Consider the following 21,095-nt stretch of genomic DNA (forward strand, 5'->3'; position numbering starts at 1 on the left):
TCCGACATTCGTCTCGGCGTTCAATACCTCTTGCCACAAGTTGTGTGTCCTCCCCTGTCAAAGGAGGACAGCGGTGTCTGTCATGCCGTGTGGGAACCGTCAACGAGTCTGACAAAGGTGCCACCCTGGCAGACCGTCCCTACGTTCCCTGGTATGCCCGACGATCGCGACGAACTCTTTGCAAGATAAAGCCGCTCATTTCCCGGCAGGGCTGGATGTATGTGCCACGAGGCGCTACGACGGCTTGAAAGCTAGGGTTTCATACTTTGCAGGGAGTCGGCCCTGCAGTGCTTGCGCTCGTGTAGCCTTTTTCACACCCTAAGTATCCACATATCTCTTTTTTGAGACACACGTCCTAACAGTACAACCGAGGTTGTCGCGGCAAACGCTCATATGTAGTGTGCAATTGAATGGAAGTGGGCACACGTCTGTGGTACCCGTGAGCCCTATGAATCTCCGCTTTTGGTCGCTTGCCGCAGAAGTCGGCGATCAAGACCACCAACAACTCCTTGGCCCCGACGGCCTGTCGTACAGCTGTATAATTCACCCTGAATCACCTTTAGTGAGGTAGTCGCGCCGGAGTGCGATATAGTGAGATGTCGCATAGATTTTGAGCTTATAAATGAGCGAAAACGAACAGTAATGGCAAATTGAAAAAGGATTTTTTTCAGGTGTAGACTGAAATGCGTTTGCCGCGTAGCTAATTATCTGTAGACACCTCACTTCCTCCGGGCGGTCTCATTACTACTAGCTCGAGGGCTCAGGCGCCAAGCTATGTGGGAGCCCGCGCTGATTATCTGGAACTGTGTGTTAGGTATCTTGCTTTGATAAACGCTCACGCCTGCACACGGGACGCTGCAAGATGTCTGGAATTCCTATACCCCTCGGGACAGCTCTACAATCGACAGCGCCCTCAACCACCGTCACGTACAGGCAAGCGTACGTGCAGTTAGCCGCGTACTGGCACTCGCGTCGTTGACGGAACAAGCCCCGAATTGCAGCCTATTGTGGTCCAAGCCAACCAGTGGCACGTATTTCAAAGCTTTGTGAACAAATTCACCGTGCGACGAAATCTGAGGAACAGTACACACGCGTCTGTTACACAGCGGAATGAGCAACCGGTGCCATGATCTGTTAAACCTCAGGCTAGGACCGAAGTAAAAAACAGGTCACAGAAGACGTGCCATGTCGTTGTGGTCGATCGGAATACAGCTGAAATCCCAGCCTATGTAGACCGAATTTTTATCGGAACAGGCTGCTATAAATATCGTTCGAATTCCTGGGGCAGTGTGCTCGTCGGCCTTTCCTAGCAGCATGGGCACAAGCATCCGCTCAAAGCTAGTTGCTGCCTTGCAGGCCCCTACTTATGCAGACCTCAACGACAGCATACGACGGCGGGGGGCGCACTCACAATATAACATGCGAGCGCATCACCTCAGTAGGCTTCCGAGTGCCTTTTGCCTGGCTACTTACATAGCTCCAAGGTGCCGGAAACCGCTTACGAGGACGAGGCCCGTGTCCTCGTTGACAGCAATGCCCCGAACGATCGAAAGCAAGCAGTACAAATTACGAGTCTTGTCAGGCGACCCCGGCCCGCGAGAGGGGGCGTGGGTTGCGTTTAGGCTCTGCCTGTCGTTGTGGGGCTCCACAGCTTGTGCTGACAACGCTTGATGCATGCTGGACTGTTCATCACGGCGAATGGAGTGCGGTTCCTTGCGGTCGTTTGCATGCATTAGTTTTACAGGAGAGCACAGTCCTTCTGCACAGACATTGGGCGGGGCAAACTGTGGGGCAACGGAGATGGTGAAAAGGCAAATACACAGAACTCTCTTGTCCGAGTTTCCTTAGCGCCTCGTCCTTCGCTTTGGGCCCCCCCCCAATAACATGTCTGTATTCGCCTAAGGTGACTTCTGGTGGAGTTCCGCTCGACTGCGGTCTAAGTAGGAAGGATACCTGCAGGTATACAGGAAACGACCGCATGTGGGTGTCGTAGTAGCCTGGCCGCCTTCGGTTCTTCAACCGACGCTGCTCAGTAGAGCTATGATGTCCATGTTCCGCGCGCGAGAGTTGCCTGCGCCTTCAACAAGGGCCTTGGTTGAATGCGGTACTACTGCCTCTTTGCGCGGAGTGTCCTTGGCAGTGGCTGTGGGCCGTATGCTCTACTCCGCTGTAGGCGACCTAGTATGCGGCGGCTACACGTGTGCCCGGACTTAACTTCAGAGCGTCTAATGTAGCGCAGCTGTGAACCACACCATGAGGCCTTTGAGTCGCCTCATTTGCGGGAGAAGCAGTTCCATACCAGCTCATCAGGGAACTGACGGCGGAACGTTGCCGCGGGCTAGCACGTCGGGCAGAACAAGTTGCAGCTTTGCAGATTCCCTCACTTCCAGCACAGATCTACCCACAAACGCAACTGAGGTGCCCGCACTCAGTCTCGAGCACGAGACAGAGGACTTCATAGACGACCTCAAGCAAGGGCATCCGAATATCCTCGTCACTGTTCGTGTCCGTCCTGTACAGCCGCGAGAGCTACAGAACGGCAGCAAAGACGTGGTGCGAGTTCTAGACAATAAGGTTGTGCTCTTACTGGACCCTGGCTTGTGCAGCCACGATGACGTGCTACGAATCAAGCGCACGCGGGAAAAACGCTACGCGTTCGACTATGTGTTCGACTCCACGAAAGACCAGCAGTGCGTGTACGCAAATACAACTGAATTCCTCGTCGATGGAGTTCTTCGTGGTTTCAACGCGACTGCCTTCGCGTACGGTGCCACCGGTGCGGGGAAAACCTATACGATGATTGGCTCATATGAGAACCCAGGCGTGATGGTGCGCACCCTGAAGGACCTCTTTGTCAAGGTAGACCAGCAATCCGCTGACAACGAATATAATATCCGTTGCTCTTTTTTGGAGATTTACAATGAAACTGTTCGGGATCTGCTAGACGCTCGAAATGATCATTGCGAGGTCCGCGAGGATCCAACACGAGGCATGGCCATTTCTAACGTATCGGAGGTTGCTGTCAAGACTGCGCACGAGATTCTTGAACTGCTTCAAAAAGGGAACAAGAGGAGAATACAAGAACCAACGGACGCGAATCAAACCAGCAGCCGCAGTCACGCTGTCTTGCAGGTGAAATATATCAGAATTCTTGTCAGATCGGTAGTCCAACAGTTGACCGTTAGAAGCGTGGTACTGGAGGCGTCCACGGACAATGCCTCCTAGGTCATCACCTGGAGGCACCTACAATGTCACGATGTCACGGTGCAGCAGTGTCCTCCTTCAGTGCTCGAGCTATACCTCTATCAAATGGAGATCACGACTTTCAGTGCCAGCTTCCCACGAGAAGCGAAAAAACCTATTCCACTCCGAGACAAAAGGTTTATGCGGTAGCTCGCCTCCATCTTGTGTCCGGATCACAGTGGTCCCTTCCAAATTGTGTGCTTGCAGGTTGTAGTGACCCAGAAAAGTAGAATACCCGGCGTGACCGCAGAGCTCGCAGTGGGTAAATTGTCAATGGTGGATCTGGCAGGCAGCGAAAGAGCTTCTCAGAACAACAATAGAGGGATGCGTATGGTAGAAGGTGCGTACTCTCTTCTTTCCCTGTATCAGCTGCGCTCTCTACCCGCAAGTCTTTTATGACGTTTGCCCCCAGCGACTGCCACGAAGCGCTACGGAACGTCGTTGCTCTCCCTCTGGAAGCGTATACCATCTTTTCCCCTGTCAGCCGAGTTTGGTACAGCGCTGTGGTATGCTGTTCGCGTAGGGGCAAGCATAAATCGGTCCTTACTTGCGCTTGGGAACGTCATCAACGCATTGTGCGACCGGGGCAAAACGGCTAAAAATATTTTTGTTCCTTATAGAGACAGCAAGCTAACGCGTCTCCTCAAGGACTCTCTTGGTGGCAGCTGTCGGACTGTCATGATTGCAAACATTTCGCCTGCACACACACAGTTTGAAGACACCAACAACACGTTGAAGTACGCCAATCGAGCCAAAAACATAAAGACCATTTCGAAACGAAATGTTTTGACGGTCAACTACCATATCGAAAAGTATACGCATGTCATTGAGCAGCTTCAAGCCGAAGTCGGCACCCTGAGAGCCATGCTTGCATCCGGGGCGCAGGCCTCTGTATTGCAGGTGCGATTCCCACGTGGGTGGCAGTTGCGGACTTCCTCCCGACTCTTAGAATGCACAATCTGGAGAAAAACGATTTCATTATGCACAAGGGATGCTAGAGCTATCACTGTTGATGACAGCTCTCTGCTCTCGCGTCGCGACCAGCTTGTTGCTGGCTACACGTTCATGGTCGTGCTCTTCAACCGCAGCTCCTCCATTGCCTACGGGGTCTGTAACTGCGTGTCAGACTGGGAGGCTCGCAGGAGCAGCATGGTGGCAGTGTCCACCGTGTGCACGGTGGTGCATCTGAGCGATGAATGCAGGAGGCATTACTAGTTTTAAAGGAATTACAGCCGACTCCGCTCCCCGCTATTCTTTGTTCTGTAGGACCCGGGGGCATCAGCTTCCACTAGTCGGGTGGCCGGCATCGTCAAGGTACGTGTGCCGGAGTGGCGGACGTAGTTTAAGGAATTGATTGCATTGGTGCAAATTGCAAATGCGCACGCCCAGTACGGGTGTCTTTACCAAGATGAGCTGTGTATACGCGAATCAGTTGATTGCGGTACTGCAGGCATGGTATACTGCTAACGTTTTCAGACTCTGCAAGAAAGGCAACGGCTGCGTCAAGCTCTTGTTCGCTTAGACGAGCAGCTGCACCAGCTGGAGCAGCACTCCCCACTCAATTCGGACGGCGCGACCTGCAGTCTCACGAGTCAAGCGCGCTCTTTACAAAAGGTGGAGCCTCTTGACAGCCAAGGACTTGTCTCAACATTAGTGGCCACGCCGTCCCTGTACCTCTGGTGGCGGTTCGGAAGGCACATAGTCCGCTACAAGTGTACCACACACCGGGATGTCGATCACTGGACCCCGCCATGAACCACGGCTTGCTGCATGGTGTGTGACTGTACTCAGGCAAAAGAGGATCTAGTCACACGCTTGCGGGTAAACGCCGCCGAATGTGAGGAGCTCCAGCATAAACTGTTGCTCACACCTGACTCTCCAGCTCTTCTGTATGCCCTGTTGAAGAATATGGAGGCTCTTCTGGAGCAGAATTACGAACTTCAGGTTAGATGCATGGTTTACAATTGTTTCATGAGGAATGGGATTGGCATTGGAACGCTGGTTGCGGGTTAACGCTTTGTATAGTGATTGCACCCCATGCTCAACCGCCGAAGCGCTGATGCTCTGGCGTGTTTGTAGCAAACCAATGAAGAGCTCAGCGAGACACTTATGCAAAACTGTCGAAGCCAGCGAAACATATTTCACGAATCAGTGCTAGAGGAGCGATTGCAGCTGCCTGCCGGACTATCTGTGGAGGAGGTTCTACAAAACAGTACCCAGTCTTCAGAATTGGAGTCGTCTGATCATCTCCACCCTCGAGACGGTCCACGCTGCGCGGACGGACAGACGCAGAAGCCTGAAAGCCAACGAAAACGCACTGCTTGTTTGGAGCAGAATTTAGCGACTGCAGTCCTAGCGGCTGGGTTGGGCGGTCGGCGGCAGTCGTCCAGGTCCATCGTGGCCCCCTCACGCGTGTATGCCTCGAGGGAGTGTACAGCTCCAGCAGCTGACAACATGAAGCAATCCTCTTCAGCAGTCCATAGACATCTCATTCATCATAAACCTTCCAAAATGACGCCGCCCGCCAGCCTGCCAGCTATCAGTCACAGGGGCGGCTGCGCAACGCGGTGTGCCCGTGTGAGGCGATCGGCACTCTACACTAGCAGCCACGCTCCAGCTGACGGGGGTCACAGTGCTTTGTGCAACCGAGGAGGCCGATCTCCCACCGCGGTGTATATGGATAATCGATCGCCCCCTACCTCCACCAAGCAGGTTTCTCGTGAGGTGTCTCCAGGGCGAGTGAGCACTATATCGCCACTGTCCCAAGAATGCCCATTCTATACCCCTCGTTCTCAACCAGTAGCGCTTGCACCTTGGACAGCAGCTTGCTCGCGGTCTGTCACTAGTGGGGTGCCCATTACGGCGTCCTGCATAAGCGAGATTTCTGTCGCGCTGGACTCGATAGAAGCTGACACCCCTAAAAGTGGAAGGTCGAGCTCGTTCAATCCCACCATATCGCCGCAGTTTTCTCCAACACCGCCTGCGGATTTACGTGCGCACGAACTAACAAGCCGTTTCGCACGCTCTGGGGTTGGAGACCCCGATAAGACGGTACTGCAGACATCATCGTCTGAACTGCCGAAACACCCAGGACAAAATGCAGCGAACCTGCCAGCGACGAGTTGTGCAGCTTCCCCTCCTTTTCGGCAGCACTTCTCAAGTCTTCCCGAGGCCACGACAGCTGAAAATGGCGCCTACTTGGCTGCATTTCACTCAGACACAAGGGAGGTCCTGCAGCACAAGAATATCATCGCTGAAAACATTTCGAAAGGCGAATTTACACTGCAGCCAGCATCCTCGCGGAGCTTTTCCGAAGACGTTGACGTTCCAGACGAGTTCGGGACGTATAACATTAAGAAATCAGCCGAAGAGATGGAGTTTTCCGACGGTATGGGTGCTTCAAAGCCTGCTGCGCAGGAGCGAAGAAGATCACCTGTGAGTAGTAGTGGTGGGCCACTTGGTGCCACGTCTCGTACCACGAGCAAGCACACGCCAATGGAGCTGCCTGCAGATACCAGCAACGCAGTCCACCGCTCTCAGGCTACCCACGTAGCATCCCCAGAGCTGGCCGCTCAAAAGCACTTGCACGTCCGTTCGAGTAGCACGTCCGTCGACATTGGACCTGCGGACGGGGTGTTGACGCTCAGTGAAGCAAGCACTAGAACTCATGTTGAAGGAGAAGGGTTCGGTGCGCGAGCCAGAGCACATTTCGGCTTCCGGCGTGCAGGTGCAGCGGACGACGAGCGCGGGTGAAAGCGTGATTGGAACGTTACTTATGCTGCCCCTTTTGTTCGTCGAACGTACAAAACACATAACCTTTTCGCCCGCTCAACACACCGATGACTTCTATGGACACGAGGCTGGTGTTTGCTTTGTGGCTGTGTCTGCGTGGCTTGTAAGTGTCCACAGAGCGTCCACAAGCACCGTGGCTCGCCAGAGCGGGCGTTTTATTTATTTGCCTCGGTGCGCGCACCGATTAGTTTCGACGCAATGCGGCGTCATAGCAGCTTAACATATCCAACGGTTCGCCCTGATCCGCGTCACTGACAGTCATATACGGTGCCTGCAGCGTCATTGCTTATTGAGTAGATAGCTTCTACTGCGCAATACGTTAGACCAACTCCAAGAAGAAATAAGAGGACTTACCAAAAAAGCGCCAGTAAATAACCACAACACTACGAGGTAGTGAGGGCTACTAATGCAAGCGAGGCCGGAAGCTGATCTGAGTAGGACATTAAGCAGATACCGTCAACGTTGTGAAGTGTTGGCATTCATAGTGAAGAAACGGTCGTAGACGGCTAAGGACCACGCGACCGTATGTCAACCACGCGTGCAACTGCCTCAACGACAGGCAACTGATACGGCTGAAGCACATATATTATGATAGATCTTGCCCCTGAAGGACCTTGCACAAATCCACTACTTTATTCCGGCTCAAGTATCTCAGTACTGCAAGCACGGAGGCAGGAATGCAGGACCGAGAGACAGTTTCCCACGTGCTGGCACCCACGCGTACGCGTGGCGTACTACGAGATGTACCATGCACTCACACAGGTGTGAAGATCATCTTCACGCAACGCTGTTCTCACCAGTGGTGAGGTTTTGTCACACGGAGACGAAGTACTTGCTAGTGTGCTTTAAAACGTCGTTGTGTCCAGATATTCTCAGGGAAGTGTGCAACCCGTGCCCCATGCGGCGGCACCACCTACTCGAATTCCTCACTTTGTTCTTCGCTTCTTCGGTGATAGAGGATAAACAAATAAACTTTTCAAGCGGCTTCGGCTTCTCTCTGGTGCTCGCTCACAGTTATGCTAGTGAGACTGCAGAAATCTCTTCCACCGCTGTGTGCTACTGCGAAGTCCGACAATACATGCGCAGATGTTCAGAAGTAAACTGCAGCGCACATCACGACTCGAAAACCCTTGCGCTGAGCAACACTCACTCCACGTCTCGTGGCACGTACTTTTGGTAGGTGTCTCAAATGAAACGTCTTCAAGGACGTTGCTGCGCAGTGTAGGTGCCTTGTTTCAGCAGCGTACCTCTATATCTCGATGTGTGACGTTTCGTCACCCAGGGGTATTACGTTGGTCTCCGGTAACGCACTCTACGGTCGACAGTCCATGTGCGACCTTATTTGCCAAAGCAGAAGGCAAGGAGGATAGGCTGCTGGATTCCGCTATCGTACGCGAAGGCAAGGGGTAGAGGCTTCTGGATTTCTCTATTGCACGCGGTGCGCGCACCATCACGCAACGGCGCCGTTCAAAGCGAATGCTTCGAAGGCGGGTCACAATAACTCTGACAATGAATAGCGTGGTCAGGACCGGAAGTGCGTGTGCATCGTACGTATGGGAGACTGAAACCACACGCCATCGGCCCGCGCTGCTTGTACACACTTCAGCGGGCGGGCAGCGCTTGTAAATGCAGTCATTCTAGATGGAAGCAGTGTGTAGTGGTATCATCTGTCCGTCATATCGGTAACGCGTCAGACCTACGTCTAGAGCGAACCCGTAAATCGATGTGCTGTCATATGGGCAGGAATACTTAATATTCACGCTGCAGAAGAGAAATGAACGGCATTGCACGCAAGTAAAGCTGCTCAGTGCTAGGTTACGTTACAATAAAGGTAGATCTCTGCTACTATGGGAGATCTCTTCTGATTCGGAATGGGAAAAAAGATGCCGGGCGCAGCAATGTGTAGTAGAAGCCACTCGGCGTGGTGCGGATTCTTGCCCATGCTTGTGGCATGAATCATTTGCGTATGTCGCTGCGCGTACACGTATGTTTAAAGGTTGTCCTGGCAGATTTCACCCTGCAGAGTGCATTCCTGGCAAATGTACACCGCTGTCTGGCATACTTTTGAATACAGGTATGACGGATCCTGTTACACGTTCCACTCCCGGCTAATCAGAAAGCATCAAGCATCTTGAAGCGTTAGTCTCATCCTTAAAACCCTACTCAGGCTCACGTACACTTCGGGCGCTAGTCGCGCTGCGCCCGGCTGAAAGCAGCCAGTAATGGGGATCTGAAAGCACACCGCCTATGGGGCTATTTTCCTAGCTGGTACTTTTTGGCCCTTCGCCCTGTGCGGCTATTTTTCAGAAAGCGGGGCGCCAGGTAGAAAAAGACTTTTTGGGCTAGGGATCAATCCGATCAGGATTCCCGCAGTGTCTTCAGCCATCTTCGCCAAAGAAACGAAGTGATGTGCGTAGTACGCCTTTTGAAAATCAGAGGCGGCAGCCACGATATTCCGCCTTAGTCTCAGACAGACGTGTTTCGGGCTAGCAGAGAACAACTACGGATATTCCAACAAACATAGACCGCTTACCGACACGAGTAATTTTTCGTGCGTATTTGCGGGCTGTACTGGAGATTTTATCTGCAGCGAGAATCCACCGTATGATCAGAGTTCCATTTTTCTCGCTGAACTCTCTTCCTTCGCAAAGCGTACGACTTGGAACAACTGCGGCCGTTCCGCGGCGCGACGCTTCAGGATCTACAACAGGTTTTCGCAAGAGCCGGTGTCCAACCGCTTAGTCAAGCATGCGGCCTAAACTCGTGTATCAGGTGTGTCCTGCCAGCTTTTCATGTAGCCTAAGGGAACTATACAGCATGCCGGAGTCGCTGCCGTAGTTGCTCTTAATCCGCTTGAAAACAGGTAGAGCACAAAGCGACGAGTTATTTAACGAGCTGTCTCTCTCGCGGAAGCTCATTAGGAGCCAAAACCTGGTTAGTGTCAGGTTCTTTCGACCTTGCGAGGAAGCCAAGCGTGCGTGTGGCAAGTGGTAAGAAACTGCTTCCTCATATTCTTGAATGAGACGTGAAGGGACAAATGAGCCACAGACGCGTCTTCGTTCAAACACCGCTTTTATGCCCTAGGAATGATATTGTTACAGCTATGGCGAAAAGGCAAGGGCCCCGAAGCCTGTGCTTGTTGGTGGTGTGCATCGCGGCTTGGAGCTTCACGCGATGTCAATACGCAGCAAGTTTCGTAAATGAACACCAGAATCGTAACACCACCGAAACCGTGATAGAAGAAGTGCAGCCAAACCACACCCCTACTTCAAGTGATCTTACGCCAAAAGGTCTGTCCTCAAATCCCAGCAGCGACGCTATCGCCAATCCTTTCGGTCACGGACGCCGACACTTTTCAAGAATAAGCTTCGTCAAAGGCCGTAATGGAAGGTTTCCTCCACAAGTTGGGGCAAACCTAATGCCTGTGCCTGGCCACACGGGTTCGGCTATCGTCAGCACTCAAGACTCAGATACTGCTGCGACCAGTCACTCGTCCGCCTCCCAATCAAGTCACGCCAGTGGTGAGTCTATGTGCAGCCGTCGAATAACGGCAAGGGTAGCCGAGAATTCTGCGTCCTCGCTCCCGCTGCAGTCAGTCGCGGAGTCCTCCTTCTGTCCAGTCCTTCCTCGGAGCCGGTACTCCAGGCGGCGCACGGCTTCCGCTATGCGCGGCACTGGCGTTTTCCAGGCTTGAACGTTGGACTGGCTTTTGGAACGCATAAGCGGACGTTCAGTCACTGCCTGCCATGCAGCGCCTTTTCACAAACACCTAAGTCCAGTACACCGTCTACGCGGCGGTGGCTTCACTATGCATATCTTACAACTTGCGCTCTTCATTGTGCATGTTTGTAAGGCAGGGGAAGCACTAGCTTGTACAGCTTTGCAAAAGCATGCCACTGCATTCGGCCCGTGTTTGTATTCGACGTTGTTACGTAGAGCACGCGGACGCTCCTGGTGAACACTCTACAACGACGAGGTCCATTCCCAGAAACCAGGCAATTCCGACGGATACTGACCTGTACGACTTCATTGTCATTGGCTGCGGGGCTGCAGGGTGCCCTCTTGCAAGCTATTTGGCCCTGCGGGGAGAAGGTGAGGTGACATCCTGCTGTGCAAATAGAACTGTCTCGTAATGCTCCCCGTTGTAGATGCTAGGTGGTGCCCGACGATATTCAACCTTTGAAGCCTTCGTCAGTACCATCTTGTAGACGGAACAGCGTGCCGAACAAGCGAAAGTAAAAAGGTGTCCTGCGAGGCAGCAAGAGGCGTACATACTGTGACAAATCTGTTGCGGTGAAACTGCCACTGTGCAGGTCGCAAAATCCTGGTACTGGAGAGAGGTCTTGAGAGAACGTTCGAGCAAGCACCACGAGCAATGACGATCTACAGCGATGGTGAATTTCTCTACTTGAAGATAGCGGACAGACCAGCTTCTTCGATTGCATGTTATTGTGTGTTGCATGCAAGGGTTGTTCGTAGAACCTTGCTGGCAATAGTGGAAGCACGGATCCCCATGCGAACTATCGTGTACACACATATATCCTTCCCGTCTCGTCATGCGCCCACGCCACCTACACTGCGATTGCATAGGTATCTACGCTCGCTTTTGAAAGCCGTTTCACAAGGCTGCGGGGCTATGCAGCTCCTGAGCATTCCACGCAAAAACCTGTGGAGCTGCGTGTTGCACTGGCGTAATCGTGGGCAGGCATGGCCATAGGAGATGAGGCCATTTCACAGCCTTTCAACACGCGGAAGGGCATCCGCACACACGTCGCCGCTGTTATGGGAGGCGGGACGGCAATAGATCTTGCAATCTACATTGAGGAAAAAAAGGAGTTTTTCGATTTTTTGAACAAACGATTCCCAGCCTACAAGTTCCAATGGCCGGCAATACGCAGAGTGAGCCTTCTCACCTTCACACCATTTCCCAGAAAGACAACGACTAGTCAGACCACCGCCCTGAGACGTCTGCTGAGCAGTTGCTATCGCTCATGCAGTGAAAGCCTCCTTTTATCCTGCCGAGTCATCTGCATCCATGGGTGACTTGACCGTGCAGCACTTCACCCAGCCAGACAAGAAAGCTGCACAAATTGGGGATCAGGATGGATATCACGCGGACATTCTTTTGTCCACCCTGTCTTGCAGCGGTCGTACGGCCCTATGTTTCCTTTCACAATGCTGCCATCTTCTATATGTGAGGTGCGGCACACTTTGTAGGCGTATAGGTATGTGCGACAAGTTGTGGCACGCAAAATGCCTCAAGACACTCGATTTGGCAACGCGTTCGGGAGAGCACTGCAAGCGCGAGGATTCAAACCTGTCGGTGGCACTCAGCCTCCAGGATACTCCACATCTGTAGCGGTGAGAGCGACATAGCTCCAATATGACGTCGGCTCGTGCCAGTGTCACCAGCATCAAATCAGAAACTTACACACAAGCAGAGCGAGTGACTTGCGGTGCGTCCTCGACCACTCGGCACGATTGTGCTATTTTCACAAGCGCGCAGGTAAAGTGGCGCTATGTCTTTTATGATTGACTAATCAGACGTCACATGCAAGAAAACGATACGTGTTTCCGTTCCAGAAGGCTGCCGATCACTACCGTGTACACAGAGCCTTTCAGGTGAACAGCTCTGGCTATTTTCGGATGCGTTTGCGAGTCACAGGTTGGCGAGCAGTGGGGCAGCTTCAGCTTATTTGATGTCCCTAATGGAGGGTATAGACGAGCGGCAGACGTCTTTTTGAACGAATTGCCACCGCAGGCCAAGAAAAACGTTAACGTGCGCACCAGGCATATGGTTGAGGTAGGCATTCGTGAAAATGCATCCATCCGCGAATTCCTAAACGGCGCTTGCGCAGCTGTTTCCTTTATCGAGAGCAGGCCGTCGCACCAACGCTTAGTGAATGCTGGCTGCATATTGCTGCATCAGCGTGAAACGGGCACACATAGCATGGCGTGCTTGTAGACGCTCTAAGTTCTGTGAGCCGCCAGTTGCTGAGGACCTATCGAACTCCACAATTGCTCCGCGCATATGCGTATACGCGTCTCTGAGTGAACCATGTACGGCTATTCCCTTTCAAACTTCCGTCCTTGTGCCCTATCATCGGCCGTCTCGCGTCGAATGGGCGTGTTCTGAATACCATACAAGGTGAGCGGCGCTAGAGAGTAAGCTTACTTGCGTCCAAACATTGGTGTTTCTGCTCCTGCTCAGCGTATAGAGTTCGACGAGACGCATCAGCCCCCAAGGCGAAGTGTGTGTTGTACCGGCCTACGTCCTACGCGGATGTCAAGCCTCAAGGCGTAAACTTTGGGCAGACCCTACCAGCCACTCACGCAGGTTAGATTCAACAATAAAACGACTTTGCGTAACCTGTACGGTTTTTGACGAGTACTGATCGGATCACTCTGTATTCATATTATCGGTTGCAAAGGGGTCTGCTGTCCTGCCTGTGCCTCCGTCTGCCTTTGCGGAGAGGTAGGCTGTCTCGGCAACACCTGACGTTTCCAACTTTTTTCGCACCGCCCACACATTATGTATCGCTTGAGAGTTAGACGCGTCGCCTTTGGAGCAGTACGGTGTGTTCGTGGGCGTGTTTCTATATCATCCATCGTTAATCATTTGGTCGCCACTTGAAATTGCCATCACCTGGTGTGCGTGTAAAAGTCGCGGTAAAAACTTGAATGTGCGTTTGTTCTCCAGTTATCGAAGCTGTGCCGTGTACCGCACTTCTGCACATCCGGCAACATTCGGGCTCCTGCAAATGGTTTTTACAGGCTGGGGTCCGTGGATAGGCACATTTATCGCTCCACAAACAGTCTTCGTCGGGGCACAAGCGCACGACTCGCCACCTCGATTTTTTTCACATGCGAGATCGCTGCGGAGAGTCTGCATAAAGGACACACCGGGCTCCGAAATAATCATTAGCGCCGGAGCTATCCACACAGCCGTTCTTCTGTACAAATCCGGTAAGGAAGGAGTCTGTATACTGCACCGAACGCGTCCAGCAGCTGCTACTCGATGGCTTTACTTCAAAGCCGGCTTTCGTATATAAACTGCACAGAGTCAGTAGCAGGCGGAACTCAGCACGATGGCAACGGCCACTATCCCTGACTTACTGCGGCTAGAAAATAACAGTGTTAATGAGTCCCTGTCAATACAAGTGACACATTTAATATTTCATGCACGCTCCACCAAACAAACATGCCCCCGACGACATTCTCACGCAAAAAAGCAAGTATACTTTAGATTTATCTCTCTCCTGGTTGTCGCGCGGGGCTGAAGATCCACCTTTAAATTTGAAACCCGGATTTTCCTATTCCAACCAATCCTGTTCACTGCAGGTATCGGCCCTCGCAAGCAAGTGGAAGAGATAGGTGCTCGTGTAATCGTGGAAAACCCACATGTTGGTAAGCCTCCGGTGACATGGTGGCATGAACAGCACTTGTATTTTCCTCTTGTCTGGAACACATGGCGTGTTTGTCTGTACGTCAAAAGGGGCAGCCCCTTATGTAACAGGCACCAGTGCGGCATAACCCTTCTTGCTGTTCTCGCTTGCCGTTTCTCAGGGCAGAGTTTTAGCGACCGGGTATTCATCCCCGTGAGTGCATTCACGGCAAACTACGCTGACGAAATTCTGCCTGTGTCACCGAGACCCATCCGGCGCATGGCACCAGTCGGAGACAACCGCAGGCGAGTAAAACGTGCAAGCGCTGGCGAAGCGTACAGCATACACCATCACAATTCTACGAATGGGACCGCCGCAGGCAACACCACCTTTCTAGGGAGCGTGCAGCGTGTAGATGCGGGCTCAGCTACTCAGGGCACACAAGCGTTCAGGACACAACTCGGGGCAGAATTACCTCTGTGGAAAGACAAGGCACTGAAAAACATGCAGCACTTGGCAAGCAAGGCAAGTCGCCGTAGAGATGTCCACTACCGGAGGACGTTTCTGCCAGCCTCCAGGTACGCCCCCTTCGCCACCTTGTCGAGAGGAATCTCTGAAGACGCGGCAGTATCTTTCGACGATGCCACAACCGAAAGCTCATCACACGGGCCAACGTCTCCAGATGTCCCCTCGCCAGAAATCTCAGATGAAGGTGTTGTCTCCCCCGACGAGAGTGCCTCGGGACACGAAAATAGTCCCCATCGCGTTGTGCTAGCGGATTACAGAAACTCACTCTCGCCCGAGATTACTGGAAGATTCGTTGATGTACGATATCCTCAAGAAGGACTTCTAGCCCCTCCGCGCGTCTGCCAGGCCATGGGCATAAAGAAGGCGGGACCGCCGCAAGGATGCAGCGCGGAACGCTACAGGCACGCCACTCGCACTTTCTGTATAAGCTCATGGGCTCTTTTTCGTGTACAGCATTCCCGTATAGGTCGGCCAGGTTCTCGAGCTGCCACACCGTCGCGGTGTACCAGCAGTGAGGAAGCGCTTTCGCCTTCTGAAACTTCGGAAGCATATAATTTCTTCATCGTGTGGCCACTGTAGCTTCAATGTGATGTGTCACACAGACTGCTTCTACAGTGCGTCAAAAGATGTGCTGCGTGCGCATCAACAGAAGCGAGGTCAACCTTTTTTTTCGTAGAGTAGTCTTCCTCCAAGCCGGTATTACTCCTGCTCGCTCTCTCACGGAACATCCGCGTCTGGGCAGAGAACGGGGGACGGGAGAATTCAAACGAAATTAGTTGCAGATAGCCACCTGGTAACTCCTGCTCTGTGTTCCCTATGCTTGTTATTATCAGCATCGGCAAACGGACGCTAACATGTTCTCTTGTCGTTGCCGAGGAGACATCAGGTGGGCGCACGCAGGAGGGCGTTGTCCTCGCTAGCAGATTCGTATTCCCCCCCGCCCTGAGAAACGATCCGCTTATAGACGTCGTTTTCGAGGTTCTTGGAGCATGTGGAGATTACAAACCACCTTACGGGCTGCCGGTCTTTCAGCCGTTATGTGCAATCGTTATGCCAATAATCAAGTGTTTTCGGTAGGTGCCTAGACAAAATGTGTGAGTCTGTTCTCAACCTGATACACAGTTAGGGTGTTGTTTTCGACTGGTTGACTGCGTAAGTAGACCCACGTCTGCGTGACTCACGAGCGCATATAAGAGGGAAGTTTGTCTAAACTGTTATCTCTGCTAGAAGGCGGACGCCATCTGTCAATACTATCCCCTCCTCGACTTTTATTTGCGTACACACCCAGGAAAGCCTTGGCCACCTTCCACTTCATTGCAGAACCGAAATCACGCGGATCAGTTCACCTTCGGACCGACGGCGCCGTGGAGGTTGAGGGTAACTACCTGCAAGATGAGCAAGATCTTTTTGATGCCGTCAGAGGTTTATCGGGCCTTATTGAGTCTATGAATAGTGACGCATTCAGGTCAGCTACATATGCTTTAGAACAGTGTGGTTCAGGTGGTTAGAACCTCGATAAGATGCCGCTGTGGCAGCAACATCTGTAGATAGTACATCACCTACCCTGATGCATGGTTGGATCGTGCGCCACCTGGAACTTATTTTCCAAATGTGGTGAGAGGTAGATTGCTTGAGAACAGTCCCACAAGCCTCATGAAGTGTTTCTTGGGTATTTATGTCGTGCATTCAGGGGAATTCTTCAGCCAGCAGGATCAGCGTCGTGTCCTGCGACGATTCTCAACGGTTTGCTGGATCTCCTTCTGACCATTGCTAGCACTACTTCTCTTTTCTCGACGCGGAAAGGCAACTTTGCACTGGTAGGACCGACCTCTGTCTTTGAGCTGGCAAGAAGGAGATTTGGCTTTTAGTTGTCCTACAGCCCTTTGGGGAAACAAAGGCGCGACTTACATCGTCACTTCCACAAGCTGAGAATCTGAACTTCCATGTCGCGCGAACCAATTCTGAGCTCTTTAGAGGAGTACGACACGCCACGATCGATGTCATGAGCTTCTCCGGCAGCGAGCATTGCTTAGAACCGTGCCTTTACAATACAAGATAATAGCACATCGCCAGTGGTAGATTTCGACGCGAAAGCCTGAGCTAAGAGCTAGGGTGGCCCGCTGTGCCGCTGCCTTCCTGGCAGACCGGTAGTCGTCCTGTTCTCGCAGCGTCAGTGCTTTATTCGTGTAACAGGCCCTGCAAACGCAAAGCGCCACGCAGAGCGGTCAAGAGAATGCCTATGCCCCACATGAAGTACGAAGCGGCGTTATATGGAAGGGACTGGCCAAATACGCGCATCTAACCACGCATATATGCGTACAGTGTGCTTCGCATATCCGTCAGACGAACGGATCCTGCAGTCCTTTTCCTTCAGATGTATCCGCAGATTACAAGGCAGATTAAAGAGGAACACACGCAGGGCGTATGCGTAACTATGTGCGTACCTTCCGAGTTTCGTGTTTATCCGGGAAGATCGCACCTACTAGGTCGTCTTACAGGGGCACTCACCTTACTCTTTTGTGAAATATGTGAGATGACATTCTACAGATTCAAAATTACCTCCAGGATTTGCTTCCACCCCAGCATAGGCGGCTGCGACGTATTTTACCTCTTGAGCAGAAAATACAACCTAGAAAGCTGGTTGCAACCGCAGTGGAAGAGGATGGGGAGCAGGGCACGTATATTCAGGAAGGAGAGGAAGAACCGAATAAATTTGTTCTGGACGACTACTCAGACTCTGTGATTGTTGACGTGGACGAGCATAAGTTGGAAAAGCTCGGCTACAAGAGGAAGCTTGAAAAGGTGAGCTGTTTCGATGTGCGTAATTTCATGCAGCGTAAGAGAAATCAACTTTCTGGAGCGGTGATAAATACGAAGCTCCAGGGCACATGCATTATCAGTGAATGAACCCCAATACTCCAAGTGCTGTACCTCTCAGAGAAGAGGATTGTGAACCCGACTCAGGATAGCTGTACAAATGTTTTTGATAAATGGACATTATGTATCTCTTCGGTTTCGAGGATACAAGTAGCCGAGGGTTTTGTCGAGAATAACGCCTTTTGAGACGTTTTGTGCAATCTCTTCCAGGTCGGCTTCGATTTCGATTCGTTTCGACGCCATCTGGGAGCTAAAAATCAATCAAAGGATGCGGCTGAAGAAAAACCGCTACACTGGTTTGCAACACGTCGCGTGATTCAAAAAATGCGCTCTTTAGTAGGGCCGGACTCTGCCGAAAAGAGGAAAATGCAGCATACTGAACTCGCTGACCGGCTCCCTGAAGCGAGGGCCCCCTTTACAGAACAGCAGCTCAAAGAAGCCGAGGAGGCTTGCAAAAAGCCATGCAGTGGCGTAGGCGGTCAGAAATCTTGCGCCGCAGCGGATATTTGCTGCGCTGCATTCGGAAACTCACTGTGCATTAGCACACCGGAGAACGAAGCGCTTGAAAAGAAACTACACGAGGAGTTGTCCCGCATTCTCCAGCACGAGGCGCCCGATTCCTCACATCGTAAGGACGCGGAAGGCGGGGAATCCCCTAGCACTAGAGAAGCAGCGAAGGTCTCCGAGCCATGCAACAGCGGGGATAAGACCTGCGTGCTTAGAGCTGTTCAACGCGATGGGCTAGTGTCTACAGCTGTCGACCGTATGTGGGGTGTAATGGAGCGACTCCCAACCGCTGGTGCAGCTCTACTCAAAACAGTCATTCCAGGATCAACTACCATAGATCAAAGGGGTGATGTTCTTGTAGATCCAGACCTGGACTACCCTAAAGCAGATCGACCTTTAGACAAAACAACACCGGGCAGCGTACAGTGGGCTGCCACGTTTCCACCACGATTACCAGGTGAGGGGTTTCGTGATTACGATAGGTTGTAAGCTCTTGGTTTATTTCCTTGGCCTCTTGTAGTGATATGCCGGACTCGGCTGTATAGTCGCTATCAAGGAAGCCTAGCAACTCACTGTTTGTGATGCGGTCGGTACAACTAGGTCGCCACGACTTCACATTTGCAACTGTATAACGCTACAATCGGACGTCTTGTGCAGAACCCTGATTCGAAAAGTACACGAAGCAGCTGTATTCTGACTTTCAAAGGTGTTCGAGGTGCGGCAGCGAAACCTCTCGTGGTCGCGTTGGGCCCAAATTTTTTGCTCTGCAGATCCCTACAACCCACAGGAGATGGCCAGATACGCACTTACATTCATGTCCAGCGTGTGGCACCACTGCAACACGGCACCCACCGGACTCGTCGTGAACTCCGACTTCGAGGTTATTGGAACTCAGAAACTCTCCATCGTGGATGCCTCTGTCTTAAACCAAATGACGCGGTTAAACCCGTTGTCCACGCTCATGATGTTTGGAATGTAAGTTTGCTCCCTACGCGTCGTTCTGAGGCGCTCAGCCTTCCCTTTGGAGGCAGTGCGGTTACACACATCCAAGTATCAAACTACTAAAGCAAATAAAGGAGCTAAACTCGTGGTACAGGCTTCCGATATTTAGACCGAGAGTCTGCTCTCTGCGTGCCTTTCTAAAAAGCTCAGCCTCCCACGTGCAGTCAGTACAATTCCACACATAATCTGTGAATCTTGAGCTATCTTACTGCTGACAAAAATGTTCTGGAAGAACATCAGCGACGCGCAAACCCGCGGTTTATGCGTCTCAGCCGGAGCCCAGCCTAACACTTGTACTCAATGCAATCGTATTGGACTTCTTGAAAATCCTATGGTCCTCCTTTAAAGTAAAAAGCTCGCTAAACACACACACACACACACACACCCTGCTAGCATAATCGAGCATGCACCTCTGACTGAAGTCGAGTGCATACGAAGACCTCGCCATTACTTGACGTGTACGGGATCCTCTGCGTTCTGGAAAAATTCTGCTACTACAGATATGCCGCCAGGAAGAAGCTGGAGAAACTGGGTATAACAGATGTCGAGTCGGCAGATGATCTTCCCACAGCTGAGGAACCCACCAGTCTGCACGACGAAGAAGCGATTTGAATTCACTGGATTCGACTAGATGCTTGTAGCCCTGCCAGGAAAGCAGGATGCTACGTTCTGTACAATAAAGGAGCTTCTCTCAACGGAGTTTACGATGTGCTGCCAGCGGGACGTGGATTTCCCCGTGGAATCTGGAGGTGCCACGGAGTGATTCTTTGCATCACTGCTTCTTGTCTGCCCACCTGGCCTCGCCTCTCCTGACGGCTAAAACTGTGCCCCAAGCGTTTCATCATTGTAACAGATATCCCGAAAATTGCTCATGTACTCCACTGAGCTGTGCTTTGTATCCAGCTACAATACGATGTATCAAACTTCAAGAACAACGTAGTAACGTCGATTCAAGTTGTGGGGGAGATGGGAAATCCACGTCATGTGATGCACCTGCACCAGCGCACCTGTCTCTACACATGTTGCTAACTGCGTACCACTCAGATGCCCTATGCTTATGATATGCCCATTTATATACGCTGGCAAGCACGAGTGAAAGGGGTTTTCTACTCTCCTGCCATCTGGCAGATGCCGCAAATGGCGGAGGCGTGCCTTGCAGACCACAGCCCAGAAAGTTGTACAGCGCCGGTGATTATGCTGCCACCAGCGGGTTTTTCCAGAGCTCAAAAGAAAATGCTTTTTCATATCATAGCTGTGCAACTGTGTCAGGTGAGCGGGTTGATTTGCCGTTGCCTGCACTGTTAACTACCCTTTTTTGAGCGCTTTTGGCCTCGAGACGTGGGGAATGCAAAAGTCTAGCGCACAGTCCCGACGATTGCTTGCAGTCAGGAAGGTAAGCGTGTGGTATTTGCGGAGAACCGGGGACGTCTGCGTCCCTGACTCAATGTGAGCTACAAGAACGTATTAAAATATCCACAGCTTGAAAAACCCGCAATGTGCAATTACGCGTAGCTAATGGTACATGCCGAAGTGTCTACGCGCCTAAGCTCTTTTTTCGCACAGACACCCAGATCGCGAAAATGAGTATAGCTACGCCGCTGCGCGCCTTATGCCAACGCATCCGTAATGCTTGACCTTGGTGGTGATGGATGAACATTAGAGGACCTCTTCACAAAACCAGAAGACAACAAGTTAAACAATTCCCACATTATGGTGGAACGGCGCCACATGAAAAATGAAAAGCACCCCGGTAGGGTAGTA

General features: G+C 52.0%; 2 protein-coding genes across 2 annotated transcripts; both read left to right on the plus strand.

The window, feature by feature from the left end:
* Positions 1 to 2,253: 2,253 nt before the first annotated feature.
* On the plus strand, positions 2,254 to 4,998 carry LOC131478810 (kinesin-like protein KIF19). Its single transcript, XM_058659383.1, has 5 exons — positions 2,254 to 3,132; positions 3,451 to 3,583; positions 3,767 to 4,419; positions 4,510 to 4,557; positions 4,720 to 4,998. Exons 1-5 carry the CDS (start codon positions 2,254 to 2,256, stop codon positions 4,996 to 4,998), a joined length of 1,992 nt encoding a protein of 663 aa, XP_058515366.1.
* Positions 4,999 to 10,925: 5,927 nt separating this feature from the next.
* Positions 10,926 to 19,946, plus strand: LOC131478811 (uncharacterized). The gene is given in 17 exon segments (XM_058659384.1): positions 10,926 to 11,127; positions 11,349 to 11,429; positions 11,741 to 11,934; positions 12,253 to 12,390; positions 12,695 to 12,838; positions 13,247 to 13,259; positions 13,262 to 13,372; positions 13,810 to 14,001; positions 14,377 to 14,442; positions 14,602 to 15,349; positions 15,782 to 16,021; positions 16,237 to 16,413; positions 16,639 to 16,765; positions 17,496 to 17,750; positions 18,036 to 18,789; positions 19,103 to 19,307; positions 19,835 to 19,946. Coding segments are annotated over 17 exon segments (3,759 nt in total).
* The last annotated feature ends 1,149 nt before the right edge of the window (positions 19,947 to 21,095 follow it).

Source organism: Ochotona princeps, unplaced genomic scaffold (genome assembly GCF_030435755.1).
Source record: "Ochotona princeps isolate mOchPri1 unplaced genomic scaffold, mOchPri1.hap1 HAP1_SCAFFOLD_1103, whole genome shotgun sequence".
In the NCBI taxonomy this organism is placed as follows: domain Eukaryota; kingdom Metazoa; phylum Chordata; class Mammalia; order Lagomorpha; family Ochotonidae; genus Ochotona; species Ochotona princeps.